We start from the raw sequence: 15,993 nt of genomic DNA, 5'->3' as shown, positions 1-15,993 counted from the left end.
TGCCAAAACAAAGCTACTTCGATAGCGTGTCATGTTATGCAAGGGAGACAACTGCTGATGATTTACAGTTTTCGTGGTGGTACATTTCTAACCTCCTCCGTAGTTTCCTTGGAAGTTCATTGTATCGGAGTTTCAGATTTTCTTGTCAGGATTATAAAGAGTGCGAACCATCGCCTAATTTATTCCTGGTTAATAAATTAGCGCTTAACAATGTACAGTATAGTTCTGAAACGAACAGTTTTGGAGTTAGGCCTTTGCTGGCCCCTTTTGCTAAAAACTCGCTCAAGCCCTCTTGAATAAATACAGAGATCTGACCTTTTATCTGGTCTTCATGTTTGTTTATCATACCTTTACTATCATTCTGACGAAAGGTCAGATAAAATTAAGTCTGTGTAACACACAAAAAAAGGAATTCCTTATCTACACATCAATTGTTTTGACAAGAACTTCAGAAAATCATGCCAAGATTTAGCTTCACATCCAAGGTAACACTTTAGACAAAATTAAGTCTGTGTAACACGCGAGGACTTTCTTACCTAGAATAGGAAGATCTGAACAAAAACTTGAGACAAATTTAAGTCCATGTAACAAATAAAGACTCTCTTACCTGCATAACGTGTTTGATATCCTTTACAGAAACCGCTGGATCTGTGGGACGGACTAAAAGGGAAACACCAGAGTCTGCTTTATAACGCCACACATAGATTATTGGTTCTGGCTGCTTTATCTTTTAATAAGCGCGGCATATTTTCAGTTTGCACTCAAGAGATGCAACCAATGGAGAAAGCCGAAGCTGTGCTGGAATGCTGTTATCCGGACACAGTACGAAAGCACCTGTCATTTTCAATCAGCATCTTAATTAGTTGCAGCATCCGATTTATTAATGAGTCGAATTTAATAATTATAGCCTTATTTGCTAATTACCTCTTGTCACGCCGACGATGTTGTGTAATGAGATTTAAGACAGCCTTTTGTCAACGGCCAGAATATTACCTGTGTGTGCGTCTTTGGTGACTGAAAATCTATAAACACGTGTACAATGTGCATGAACGGATAGGAACTCAATATTGGCATCCCACTTTTCCACGTGATCTCAAAACAAAAATGTTATAACTGTTTAAAACGTATATATCAAAATCAGAGGAGCTATATATAATGAGTTTTAGGGGGAATGTAGTGACCAGTATTGTTTAGTGACATGGTCGCCCAAAATTTGGATATTTAAATAAATTCTGAGTGCGACGTATTAACGAAGTTTTGAAATTCGTTCATAAACTAAAATCACTCACGTTGAAATAAAAAATATTCGTTAAGTATGTAGCTTGTACGAACTCGGAAAAGTCTTGCCGTTATTCGAATTCAACGCAAAGATGGCTGGCCATTTTGCCTCATTAATATTCAACCGGAAGGGCCCGAAGCACATACGCAGCGTTTGGAAAGTTCCCTATGATACCGACTTTCGATCAATGGACGTACACATACATACATGCAGAGTACGGCAGCTTAAACAGCACTGAAAGAAGATTACGAATCAGTAAGAGTCAGAAACGTGCATCTGTTCGAAGTGTAACACGCCCTGCCCACAACAACAACAACATTTGCACAACTTATTAAGTAGTAGTTTTGCGACATCTTTTTGCGACGTTGTGCTTGGCCCAACGTAATAAAGATCTATCTATCTATCATTATACCATATTTAGAAGCATACAAATGAAGTAAATAAATATATAAATTCACGCGTAGAATTCTGCAATGTTAGTCTGTACCAGTTTATTTATACTGATAGTCGCTGTATATTTATTTTACACCTTTACTTCAGCTACACTGGAGACCTCATTGGTTATGCGGTCACAGTAACCCAGAAGTCTCTCGCCAATGCTGTTGCTATTATTTCAAGTCCAGCTCATGCTGGCTTCCTCGTCGGTCGCACGTTGAATTCTCGGCCAGCAAAATATGGATTGCCATGGGCATCCACCGTTCTCCCCCGATAGCGAATTCTTTATCTACACAATCTATTTCATTGATCTTAATTTTTTCTAGCACCTTTAGCTGTAAGTTATGAGAGATTCCATAGTAACCATAAACGCATTCTGCCATTATGCACTTCTAATCAACTCTTCAGCTTGTGTTTGGTTAATCCTTCGAATTAACTTTCGAAATAAAAAATGTCTAGATTTTTTGCTGAAACTGGCAGATAAATATGCCTTAATGTGTTGTTGTCGTTGTTGTTGCAGGCAAACTCTGGACAGCACCGGAGTTACTCCGCATGCACAATCGGCCACCAGAGGGCACTCAGAAAGGGGACGTCTACAGTTTTGCCATCATCTGTCAGGAGATTGTGTACAGATATGGCGTCTTTTATTTATCAAATTGCGAAGGCGAAATAGGACCACAAGGTGCTTTGCGTTAGTCAGTGTCGTCTTGAATATATGCCCATACGGCTTTTATCTTCACATGTTTAGTAATTGTTTAGTAATAAGCAAAATACATTTGCCTGGTGAGAGAGCAATTTAAAAAAAACTCATTCAAGATACACAGGAATTCACGAAAACTGCTTCTTTCCTCTACACAAAGTCGTTTAAAAGTAAGCTTATTCCGCTTAAATACGATAGCTTACAAACTTAAAATGGGTAGAAATGGTTTTCTATTTGGGCATAAATATACATTTTGATTATTATGATAGAAAATGTGTAAAAATTGTGTGTTTGCCAACAAATTTATAACACAAATGAAGTATTTCACTATGCTAGTGGACAACATGCATCAACGCCATGTAACTTTGAATAACCTGTGATAGAAAATGAAGTCTTGGGGCATACTCTTTCATTATATATCGTTGAAAACCAAAACCTCATTTTCCGGAACTCAATACAACTCATATTAGAACAAATATTGATACAGGTTTTTGGTAATATGGACATTTCGTATTTTATACCAGAGATATACCAGAAATTAAAAGATGGCGTCCGCCCGTACTTCCGGCCTACTATGGAGCCTGCGGACTGTCCGAATGACGAACTGGCGGCCGTTATCCGTCGATGTTGGTCGGAAGATCCAGCGGAAAGACCCGATTTCCAGAGTTTGAAATCTATAGTTCGAAAATTAAATAAGTAAGTACATTTTGTATTATTGATTTATCAAAACAAATCATTGCACCAGCGTCAAGAGGAATGCAAATCTAGACTCAGTTATTTTATTCATCAGTCCAAATTTAGAAACCCTAATATTGGAGACACGGATCTAATAACAACCCCACGAACAGATTTCTCAACGTTTTATCCGCAATACAACTTAACACTGCTCATTCTCAAATTTTCCACTAAATTGAAACAGAACTGTTCACCATATTTGTATATTCACGGTGGCCTTGGCGATGGCGTCACGCTTCCCGCCAAAAGGAACATATGTCGATTAAAACAGCTGCGGGCGACAGGCTAGGTCACTGTGGACAACCAAGCGGAACAAATAAATACCACATTAGCAGGTGGCCAGCGGAAACTCGTGTGGCAACGCATGACTTGTGTCATTCACCAGCACGGGGGGGGGGGGGGGGGGGGCAAAAGAATTCGTCTGGAACACTGTAAATAATTATGTTGGGTTTAATCGATTTGATCTTGAGCAAGCTTATTCGTGCCTGTCCAACCGGGGTACTCACGGGGGTAATCATGGTAGATGGATGTCATACTTACTTTAGGGTGATATAAATGCGTTAATAAGTGAAAGGGTTTAGGGGCTTGTTGCTATGGCTATAGGATAATTGGGGATTTTGGGACCGTAACATTTTCATATATTTTGCTGTAACCGTAAATCTTACATCTAAAAGCAGTAAGATGATGTCTTACAGTAACATAAGAACAGAAAATGTAGATGTACGCACAAACAGTTGGTGCCGTTCCAGACAAAAAAAGAGAAGTATTACCGTTTAGAAAGACAGGGTAACTGATGGTGTGTATAATCCTACAGCAGAATTCGTGTTCCATTTATTTATTTATTTGATTGGTGTTTTACGCCGTACTCAAGAATATTTTACTTATACGACGGCAGCCAGCATTATGGTGGGAGGAAACCGAGCAGAGCCCGGGGAAGCCCGCTGGCAGACCTTCCCACGTAACTTCGTTTTCCAGAGCACATTTTTAATAACATGCAGCATGATTTGCAGTAATGCCAATTCTTGATATCCGGGTTTGTTTACAACAACTGCTGTTTCTCACAGTGTACAAAACTCGTTAAGTTGTACGACAGAATTAAGCAAGCGAGCTGTGCCAAGAGAAACGTTTCATCCAAGGGACATCACTCTGGAACCCATTTGCACTTAACCGCTGTGGATGTCCAGTAAGAAAGTATACCCGCCATTAGTATAACTGAAGTGCACTTCGTTTTTCTCTTTGATCACTTTTTGTCATAGGCATTCTGCACATGTGTTAGTCTTACTACATCCGTTTTAGGCAAATTGAAATGATCACTTTTTGTCATAGGCATTCTGCACATTTGTTAGTCTTACTACATCCATTTTTGGCAAATTGAAATGATCACTTTTTGTCATAAGCATTCTGCACATTTGTTAGTCTTACTACATCCATTTTTGGCAAATTGAAACGATTCTTTACGATATCATCAGTGTCTACATATACATGTATTCACATTAAATACTTGCTCCCGAGTCCATTTCCTCGGAAAAATGTCGGAAATGATGATATGACGGCGGGCTCAGGTGAGTCATCTTATAAGTGTAATATTTATGGTCTGACTTTCCCCCTTAGGGATGGAGACAAGGGTAACATACTCGACAACCTGCTCTCCCGGATGGAGCAGTACGCCAACAACCTGGAGGCGCTGGTGGAGGAGAGAACTGCCGACTACCTCGAGCAGAAGAAAAAGGCAGAGGATTTGCTTTATAGTATGCTGCCCAAGTAAGTGCTGATTCAGTGAAGAATGTCTAGGTTGAATCAGATGGCGTCTTTGAGAAGAGCATAAAAGGGTAACTCGTTGAAACATTCGAGTGAGTGAGTGAGCGCTTGGGTTTTAACGTCGTACTTAACAATTTTTCAGTCATATGACGACAAAGCAATTCTTAGAGTGCATGTAATGTATCTCCTTGTTGTAGGACGGATTTCTACCGCTCTTTTATCTAGTGCTGCTTCACTGAGACGCCTTACCGAAGGCAAGTAAGGCGCCCGGTCCGAACGATTATACTCATACGGGTCAACCAGTGGTTGCACTATCCCTTTCATACTGAACACCAAGCGAGGAAGTCACAACTTCCTCTTTTAAAGTCTTAGGTGTGACTCAACCCAGGATTGATCCTGGATCTACCGCTCCCGACTTGATACATTCGAAGATAATCAGCTACAAACTGAGTGGTGCTTTACACACAATCTCCGAGCGGTTTAAAGACCGTCGGTATTTATTTAATAATTACCTCATAAGCCCTCATTATAATGAGGCCTCCGTGGCTCAGTCGGTTAGCGCGCTAGCGCAGCGTAATGACCCAGGAGCCTCTCACCAATGCGGTCGCTGTGAGTTCAAGTCCAGCTCATGCTGGCTTCCTCTCCGGCCGTAAGTGGGAAGATCTGCCAGCAACCTGCGGATGGTCGTGGGTTTCCACCCACCTTAATGCTGGCCGCCGTCGTATAAGTGAAATATTCTTGAGTACGGCGTAAAACACCAATCAAATAAATAAATAAATAAATAAACATTATAATGAACCTGCGTGTTTTTTTACCGCCTCACACGCTTCCCGCTGCGACGGTCGGCTCTCCCGACAGGGAGCCGTTCGCTAGAGCCAAGTTAATGAGGTGCCCGTCACGTCATCCCTCTGACATCACCGTAAGAAGTGGCTCATACTGAACAACACAGTTCACTTATACCAAATCAAATCTTCTACGAGATAATACCAAAATAATACCATGTCAGACTGTGAAACAGACATACTGGAGATTCCAATGTGTATTCCACCTGTCGACCCTACATATATGATCCTATACAAACTGATTCAGCACGTGGAGCCCAGGAAATCAGCCAAGTAAACCGCTCCTCTCATTCATCAGACAGCGAGTCTGACCACGGCTACAGCTGTCAGAAACCAACAGATTTTCGGACTGACAACTGGACCTGGTAACTACATTTATCTCAGCTAATTCCTTGCTATTTTACTATAATGGTGGCCGCCGTAGTATAAATGAAATATTCCTGAGTATAGATTAAACCGGCAATCAAATAAATAAATTTCTTTGCTATTCGAGACCGCGAACATCCCGGCATTAGTAGTTTTACTCGCACCAACACGCTTTGCTCGCGCAGACACTGCGGTGAAAACATTGTCAAAATAACATGGGAGTTAATACAGGCCTCTGAACCGCGGGATCTTAAGTCCAAAACTAAGTTTCGTTAAAGTTCATAATTTACACATGCTATGCAAAATGTTCTGCAGTAAGCATACTGCAATTTCTGGTTATTAAAAGCCGTAGCTCTCAAAATATTCCTTTAGAATGGCAAAGAAAGAAATTCCACCTCCCTTTACCAGCTGACTACTGCATCGGGTCGAAACGAATCCTTTTTTTTCGTTACGTGTTTAAAGCTTTCTACCATGAATTCTGCACGTATCGAGCCAGCACCTTCTTTCAATGACGTCACTTACTCGGCAGCCTCGCTTTGAAATTCACAATGTGCATATTCAGCCAGGAGGGTTACCGCAAAACGACTACACACAGGTCATATATGGTTAAAGGGGACCAAATTCTATCAATTTGAATTTTTTAAACAATATGGAGGCAAAAAATATAGAAAATCTTGACAGTATTAATCTAAGGTTGCCCCGAGTACGATTCCCGACCGTTAACGTGTGGAACTCTAAGCTCAAATTCAGTCATCTCTGGATCGAATGCAGCTTTGCATAACGATATCACGTAGTACCATTCTTTAGAGATGCAAATGATTCAATCGGATACCTGGAATTGCGTGTTATCCGTTGGACCATTCGCTGGAGCTTTAGACGCAGTTCAACCCAAACTCGTCTCACGCAGCTGATTCCAATGGTTAATGTCTATGGGAACAGCAAGGTTGAACATCATTCACATAATGATGACCCATTCCAACTGAAGAATAAGACAGAGTTGGAACCAGCTGTAGTTTTGTGAGACTGCTGGAAAACTACGCACCGATTCCTGTACTTAAGTCATTACGGCGCCTACACAAGCACTTGCGGACCCACGCAACAGCCAGCTTGACTAATGTGTTATTTTCAGTCCGAAGATAGCTCTGACGTTAGATTTCACCAATTTTTTTTCGGCCAAGGGTGGCCTCAAACCATCAGGTATTTTAAATGAAGCGCGCTCTGACGTTGGTTTGGGGCCATCTATGGCCAAATAAAATTTTTGCCACACATAACGTCAGATCAATCTTGAACTATGTTTGTTTTACACCCGTGTGTTAAACAAGATGTCCTACAATTGGCGGTGAGGAATCATCAATGAAAAAGATCGAGATAGAATGAAACTAACATGTTCAAACAATTTATTCCACAGACAAGTAGCCAGGCAGCTGATAGCTGGAGAATCTGTGGCAGCGGAAAATTTTGACAGCGTAACTATTTACTTCAGTGATATTTGTGGCTTTACCGCCATGTCGTCCGAGAGCACTCCCATGCAGGTAATATCGAGTATAAATAATGAATCTAACCGTATCTACAGTATATTTTTACCGATTGATTTTTGCATAACTGAGATATATTTATATTTTTATCTTACTTCATAGCATGGTAATTTGTAATACTAATGTAGACTTTTGTATAATTATATTTTGAGATTTTGGTGCTGATTTTATTAACGTTTATTATTAATTGGTCGTTGTGAATATGACTTTGTATATTGTTTTACCAGTTGACGGATTGAACTGTGATTTAGATACTTCGATTTCTATTAGATCCTGTTTCGTTTTCAATCTGAAGTAGCCAGGAAATGTGATGGCATTACAAAAACCTAACATATGGCACCATAACAGTGATTTTATTTCTATTCACAGGTGATCGACTTACTTAACGATTTGTATACGGCATTCGATTCCATCATTGAAAACTTCGACGTATATAAGGTGAGGATTAATTAGAGATCGACAACCTTGTCATAATGTTTCTAAGTACTAAGTCCTACCGCTTTGAAATCACATGGCATGTACACAATCATGTAAATAAAAGTTCAGAGTTTTTAAAACGTTTGTCCACAGAGGCAAGTCCGCGCCAAGGCAAAAAAATATTGTGCTTTGCATATCTACAACTTTTGAGCAGTACAATACTCGAAAATAACCTGGGTAAACCGCTTGATTTTAGAGGTAGTGTGAAGTGTCATAGAATGACCGATAAAACACTACCGGTATACAAGTTTAAAAAACAGTTACAGCTACACTGAAAGGAACCGTGGTCAGAAGACACTCGAACAATATCAACCCTCCAGTTAGGCTTTTATGCTCCACATAGATATGCTTCACTTTCATCCAAAGTTGGGGGTTACACAGATATTAAGTCTACTAACTGATTTGTCTGATAATTGAATTTGCATCAGCGGTAGGTCAGTTGGGAAGGCGTTCTCGGCACAATTTGATGCTTTCTTGTAATAGATTTCTACATGAAAGTTCCATCCTTGCTGACATTGCAGTGTATTTTTGATTAACCTAAATTTGTATTTTCTTTTCTGTTATTCCAGGTAGAAACGATAGGTGATGCGTACATGGTTGTTTCTGGGTTACCGGTGAGAAACGGAAATGTCCACGCACGTGAAGTAGCCCGGATGTCACTTGCCCTCCTCAAGGCAGTTCTGTCATTCAAAATAAGGCACCGCCCTAACGACCAGTTGAAACTCCGTATAGGAATACACAGTGGTAAGTGATGACGAGGGTGATGTCGCTGACGACGACGACGACGATGATAACATTTACAATAATCGCTTGTGGTATTCTTTAGGTGGAATAATGTACACGACAACCACAGTAAAGTGACTCAGAAAAATATTTTTTTAAAGAAAAAAGGCGATAAAGGAAATTGACATGTCTCCCTAGCTGTAAGAAAAAAAAACCCTGCAGCATTCGCCAACAACGTATTTATTGTTTTCTATGGTAACTTAAGAATGAATAGTTATGTGTCAACGCTACCTATAGGTTGCGGTATTGCTGATTAGAACTTGTTTAAACGAATAGGCAGAGTTCATATCTGGGAATTATCTACAGCAGGAATTTGTCGATTGGCAGGAGAATGCAACCTATCATCCACTTCAGCTACAAAAGGCCATAGCAGACTGTTTGAGGTTGTCTCAGCAAGCCTTAGTATGTTTAGGCCATCTTAAAAGATGTTGACTAAATGTTTCTTCGACTTACGAAATGTTGCAGTATTATTACTTCGGCTTCCACGAGGTGTTATGTCTATCATCTATGTGTACTTGCCGCTTGATAACAAACAGCAAAAGAGTTTATTTATACTATTAATTTAAGCTATTTGGATATTCAGCAATCGATTTTTTTTTGTTTAGGTTCAGTGTGCGCGGGGGTTGTGGGATTGAAAATGCCCAGGTATTGTTTATTCGGTGATACTGTTAACACGGCATCAAGAATGGAGTCAAACGGTTTACGTAAGTACCTATTTAAGACGGCCGTGTTGAGAGAACAGCCTCCAAATGTAGCGTCAATTTTAATTGACGGCTGTTTCACGTCATGTCTATTTTGACGCCTAGATCAAGTTATTCTTTGTTCGCAGTGATTTAAAAGAGAAGAAAACTTTTTAAAATGGCACCATACGCTGAAAAGAGCACATTTTTTTCTATATGGTGGTGCCTGCTGCATAATTTTTCGATTTTTCCTCGCCATACACGTAAAGCCTGAAAACGGCAAAGCTGGCAAAAAGTCCATGGTGTCCTCCATCTTTAACACCCTATAATTTATGCTGGCGTGTGTTGCCTCTCAGCCAGTTAGAGTCGTTAAAACTACCGGCTTGTTCGTGTAAACTCGGAACCTACGTCCAACATTCCGGTTTACCGATCGTCAACCGGAAAACGAACTGTACTGTTTGCTACCTTCTGGGAAGAAGAGTTCTACCGGAAATGTACGAACTGCACTTCGGCGGTTTCCGACGGCAATTCTCCTCCTTACACAGACGACTTCAGGACTAGTACTTAGGCAAGCTGGAGTCGCCCACAGCGCATTTTGGCGCTGACTTTATTTACAGTTTATCAACTTGAGATACATATTAGAATTTTTTTTTATGGCATGCACCTGCAAGGAAATACATACTCTTTTCAATGGTATTTGACTGATATTTAAATTTTCTTCTCCTTTAAATTTGACCGAGCGTGATAAATACACCACCGGTCCTTCCTTCCGTTACACACTAGGAATGAAGTTTGTAAAACAGTCTTTTAAGGAGTTATCACCCTTTGTGTGCGACAGGGAACCGCTTAACAGTGCTTTATATTGTACCTTGCACCAAATCGTCCAATAATCGACAAGTGCTGCGAAGAGCTGAGCTCAAAGCTGAATATTCCAATTTACTTTCACTTGTGTAATATCGTCTAAAATCTATTGAACAATGTGAATGAAGTAAGTTTGGTTAGAAGTTCTTTGCAGAATTTCGCACTACTTTCTCATGCCAAGGACCATATTTCGTTCGTTGATTAGCTTTTGTCGTCATGCTATCCGGGAAAGTATCAGTTAAAAGCCCCATTTTATTATATTTCCGCTTGACTTCATTAAATTTTAGGTTGTGTGAGCAACGCGTCAGTGACTTTTTGTTTCTAAAGATTACATTCGCTTTATCAGTTCTCTTCAGTCAAAAAAATGTCAAAAACCACGTGGACAATGTATTTTCCGATTCAGAATGTCATATGCTAAGTTTTACTATTTTTGTGTATTAATCTTGTTGATTTAATATAATGCAACCTGAGGATGGTCGTGAGTTTCCCCCAACCTCTGCCCAGTTTCCTCCCACCATAATGCTGGCTGTCGTCGTATATGTGAAATATTCTTGAGTACGGTGTAAGACACCAATCAAATAAATAAATAAATAAATATAATTACAAATGCAGTTGCACAAAAAATGGAGTGAAACTGATGTTGATTAGTCAGATATCTTTAGTAGATTATTTTAATACTGGCTATTTGTTCAGAATTGTCAACTCATGCTGACTTCCTCTCCAGTCGTACGTGAGAAGGTATGCAACCTGCGGACGGTTGTTGGTTTCTCTCGAACTCATTTCATATTCCTCCCACCATAATGCTGTCCGCCGTCGTTTTAGTAAAATATTCTTCAGCCAGGCATAAAACTCTAATCAGACAAATAAATACTCATCAGTAATTGTTCCAAAGCCATCCGTGTGCAAAATCGTTACTGATTTAGTTTCTCTATTTGTTACAGCGCTGAAAATACATGTGAGTCCATATACAAAGAAAGTGTTGGACGACTTCGGGACGTTTGATCTGGAGTTACGTGGTGCTGTAGAGATGAAGGTTGGTTTAGATTATCCCAAGTAATTCGGCTCATAAAGTTACGTTCTCCTGCCAAAGAAATAAAGAAAAGGCCCAAAGACGTGTAGCAAAAGGTTTTCACTACATTTGTGTTAGAATGCTGCTCTCGATGGTTGCTGCTGGCAGCTTTCGTTTTTACCCACGATAACGGATATGGCTGTTCTCACGGGTGCTCTCCATTGATTGTGATGCGTAGTGTATAGGCACCAATAAATATGTGCCAAATGTATGACCTGTACCATCTGCATTCAGCAGAAGGTCCTGTAGCCCATCCTTAGTCATTGCCTGTCACCAGCTGTTTGGTAGCATTTAACTTTAATAGCTCCTAGCCTATTTTCCTCTCCGGTTCATCATAGACAGATTCTGATGATCGAGCGTGGGTCATCCCTCAGGCTTTCTCTAGTTTCTTTCCACTACATAATATAAAACATCAGTCGTGTCAGTGAAATATCCTTGAGTGCGACGGAAAACAACAATCAAATAAATCAAACCAAATCTTTGTCCCTTTACATTTATTACTTTCTTTAACATATCTCTGTTCATGAGAGAAGTGTGTTTAGCGCATTATTCAAAAAGACAGTTTAAGTTATTGCGGTTACAGTTTTCTTCTCGGTACATAGTATGTCATTGCTTAAGTAGATATAACCAGTTCGTATACATGCATACCATTTTGTTATTTTAGGGAAAAGGGAAAGTCACCACTTACTGGCTAAACGGTGAATATCCCGATGTGAAGAAAAGTGGCTCTGGCAATAATATAAAAGCTCCAGACTCGCCAGATAATAATGTCAAGACGACATCTAACTCTTGATGCAGTCTCGATGAATCCTGTGCACAGCTGTGTGACTAGTAGAACCTGCAAGATTTCCGATGTTTTTGATGGCAGGGTAACTATGCTACTGGTTTTCAAGGAATAGTCTCGGCTGCGGGTTGGAGATTTTGGGTAAGCGTGATTTTACGAGCATCTGGGAGCGGAAACAGAAGTTTGGACCGGAAGCGGAAAGAGAATCCTAGGCCAAGATCTGATGTCGGTCGAGGCCCGTGGACATGCCGGAAGTGTCATACCCTGGATTGATCGGGCTGGAACCCGAGATATACACTCACACTGGATTTACCTTTCCTTTAGATGTGCCGAATGATACCTGCGATGTGTTTTTATTACTTACGCATTATTAAAAGCGTGTTTTGTATCTATGTTTGCTCTCGGAGGGGTCGAATAATGCGCTTAACGGAAGGTACTGTTCAATTGCGTATGTTATTTTTATTCGGAAATTCGTATTGTTTCAGCACAGATCGACATACATGTAGTATCGTTGTTCTTTGGTGTGTCTGGCATTTTCTGGAACAGGATTGAAATGATTACTAACCTTGCATTTGGACAGCTTCCCACCACTAAAACAACTCATGTGTGCTCGATTTTGCTGGATCTCGCAGTATACGTGATTTGGGGGAACTTCCCAACGCTTTACGATGACGTCTACATACCTCCATATCTCTGCGATCGGGTGATACAAAATATTGCTTCTCGCGTTACGTGACATGTGATATTGTGACGTGTATAAGTGCACGTGCTACCTTATCAGAGAACGAAGAAAGTGGCATTCTCTGTGTGGATATTTTACGTGTATATAAATGCTGGCTACGTGCATATTAACGTGCACATGTGCTACGCATGGACGTGTACAGAAGCATTTAGTAGATGTATGAGAAATCATCATACCGACACAGTGCATTAACTCGTACATTGTTTTTGCTCAAATAGTGTTCATCTATGTGTTTAGCAGCATTTACAAGTTTAGTCAACACGTTTAGCCATGGGATTTTACTTCACCTATGTAATGTGAACACACCACACACAACTGAAAACACAGGGTAGTTGAATATACCCCAGTGTTAAATTGAATATATATATATATATATACCTGTAGACACCTACGTTCAACTGCATCCGTATAGAGGCTACCGATGAGGATACTGCTGAGAATCTTCTTGCAGAGAAAGGCACGTACGCAGTTCTGCTGAAGGAAGTGCACACAATGGAATACACATCCTGAAATGTCTGGCTGTTGGATGCACTCAAGTGAGACGATACACTCAAGTGAGACGATACACTCAAGTAGAGTTGTATTCGCGCTTCTGCTTAGTACATGTACATCTATTTCAGCTGTGCATAGGCTTGGTATAGTGGATGACTTTAGTGGAGAAATGTGTTCTGATGTGTCAGTTGAATGTAGTTGACTGTAATCGTGAACGTGCATATTTACGAATAGTGCAATCACCTTCGCATAATGCACTGGAGTTACCAGGTGTGCAATTTGTCTGATAGCCGACTTGAAATGACCCAGGCATACATATCAGTGAGGTCAATTTGACCGCTAAGTGAATGGGAAGGTCAATACTTACACCAGTTGTGCATACAATGAAGCGGAGGCGAGTGGCTCTGCCTCTGGAGACAGTAACACCAAAGCTGGAGTATGTTCTGTCTACTTTTTGTTATGAATAGCTCCTGGAGATTGCCCGTTGTTAATATTCTTGTTTTCCTAACGTGTCACGATATTCAATCATGTTTTGGGTGTGCTAACAACCACAGTAAATGCGTTGGTGGAATTGAAATATCAACTGCACATATGCTGATCTTCTTTTCTACCACATTTGCATCTCGAGCTTACAGTGAGTTTGTATACAGCATTCATCGATGGCAGAAACCGTTTGCAATATACAGCGGACAGGTTTTTTTTCAATAGTGCCCGCCTCCATTTTGAAATTTGTGTGACTTACGGGTTTTCAGCTAATTGTAATATATGACGTAACTTATGACGTAATAGCTATGTCATTTTCCATGTAAATGTACTTAATAGTTATGCGCACTTTGACTTCTCTCTGGCTGCAGTTTCTTTGTATTTCCACATCTACATATGTAAAGCAGATTCCTACGCTGGCGGATTTATAAATTCCGTTTGAAAGTACTCATTACATAGTTTTCTTCGTAGTGGCTAGAAACTCACCCTGCAGCATCTGTCCATCTCTTCACCAACACTATTGCTTTTCTGCAGAAGATGTACATGTTCAGTTATGTAGCCCTTTGTCAGATGTTGATCCATTTGCCACGTTATGCGTTTCGGCATACGAATCATTCTTTTACTTTATTGCTACCCGTCATTATGAACGTGAAATACCTAACATAGTAAGACTTTATGTGATGTAAATATATATAAATATATACATATACAATTACGTTTTGTTAGTAATAAATACAAGTTAGAATTTTTTCGACAACTGAGTTTTGCGATCAACAAGTATCTGAATAAGTCATCCTGTGCGGATTCGAATTGCGGAGATGCCATGGTTTGTGGATTCCTTAACGTGCATACGTGATTGTTTGTGGATTCAACTGATGGATACGTGATTGTTTGTGGATTCAACTGATGGATACGTGATTGTTTGTGGATTCAACTGATGGATAGGTGATTGTTTGTGGATTCAACTGATGGATACGTGATTGTTTGTGGATACAACTGATGGATACGTGATTGTTTGTGGATACAACTGATGGATACGTGATTGTTTGTGGATTCAACTGATGGATACGTGATTGTTTGTGGATACAAATGGTGGATTCGTGATTGTTTGTGGATACAAATGATGGATACATGATTGTCTGTGGATTCAAATGGTGGATACGTGATTGCTTGTGGATTCATATGTAAATTCTACGAACTCAACAGCGCAGAATGCTTTAGTGTGAGGATAAAGCGCACTGTTTGCAACACGAGTTTTGGGTCGGATATTAGAACACTATAGTTTGGTGGCGTCTCAGAACACAAAGGTTATTTCCTAGGTGGAACGATTCAAAACACGAGCTATGCCCTATTTTCGAATGTTTTTCTATACGCAACGTAATCCCACAGGTTCCGTTATTCCGTAAACACTAAAATATATTGTGCACAGTTTCTGTGGAGCTGCCGATATATGTGAAGGTTGCCATGCCCCTTAAAGGCCCTTTCGCACACTTTTCACCCTACCAAAAGAGCATTATCTGATGAAAGTTGCAGAATGCATATAGAGTACTTTCCGGAATGGGTTTGTTTCGGTCACAAAATGCGACTTATGTCACCTAGTGAGCAAACGACAGCAGTCTTTATAGGCTTGAGCCCAACTCAAGAGGTCATCAGAACACTCCTTACAACGCATGCACCATTCCGTCATCCCTTGGCAACATTTGTGCCGAAATCTTACATAAGGCCGAAGTCACTGTGGTCACAGTGGTGATAGAGGAAGGAAGTGATATCAAAAAACACAGAACCTCTGTGTCATCCTTTGTTCTAATAACTCTTAAAGTGGGACAATTCCTCATTCGACATAGCATTGCTTTATTTAATAGAAAACAGTCAAACATTCGATTTAAATGGCTTTAAACATACAATAGATATGCCTTTTGCGGGCCATTTCTGGTGTGAAGCGAAAAATATCAAGCTTGGGTGATATTACAAT

The 15,993-nt window shown here is 40.2% G+C and overlaps 1 protein-coding gene across 3 annotated transcripts in view; it reads left to right on the top strand.

Moving 5' to 3' along the window:
• LOC135462722 (atrial natriuretic peptide receptor 1-like) overlaps positions 1–12,321 on the top strand; it is a 212,983-nt gene extending 200,662 nt beyond the window's left edge. For all 3 annotated transcript variants that reach the window (XM_064739944.1, XM_064739945.1, XM_064739946.1), the window contains exons 14-22: positions 2,235–2,396; positions 2,939–3,110; positions 4,761–4,910; positions 7,524–7,647; positions 8,020–8,088; positions 8,697–8,871; positions 9,516–9,614; positions 11,393–11,484; positions 12,185–12,321. In XM_064739944.1, the coding sequence (XP_064596014.1) occupies positions 2,235–2,396; positions 2,939–3,110; positions 4,761–4,910; positions 7,524–7,647; positions 8,020–8,088; positions 8,697–8,871; positions 9,516–9,614; positions 11,393–11,484; positions 12,185–12,313 (1,172 nt within the window). In that variant the 3' untranslated portion in view covers positions 12,314–12,321. The remainder of the gene's footprint in view (positions 1–2,234; positions 2,397–2,938; positions 3,111–4,760; positions 4,911–7,523; positions 7,648–8,019; positions 8,089–8,696; positions 8,872–9,515; positions 9,615–11,392; positions 11,485–12,184) is intronic.
• The last annotated feature ends 3,672 nt before the right edge of the window (positions 12,322–15,993 follow it).

The sequence above is a fragment of the Liolophura sinensis genome, chromosome 2 (assembly GCF_032854445.1).
Source record: "Liolophura sinensis isolate JHLJ2023 chromosome 2, CUHK_Ljap_v2, whole genome shotgun sequence".
Lineage (NCBI taxonomy): Eukaryota > Metazoa > Mollusca > Polyplacophora > Chitonida > Chitonidae > Liolophura > Liolophura sinensis.
Note: the sequence above shows the minus strand (reverse complement) of the source record. Positions and strands in the feature narration are given on the sequence as shown.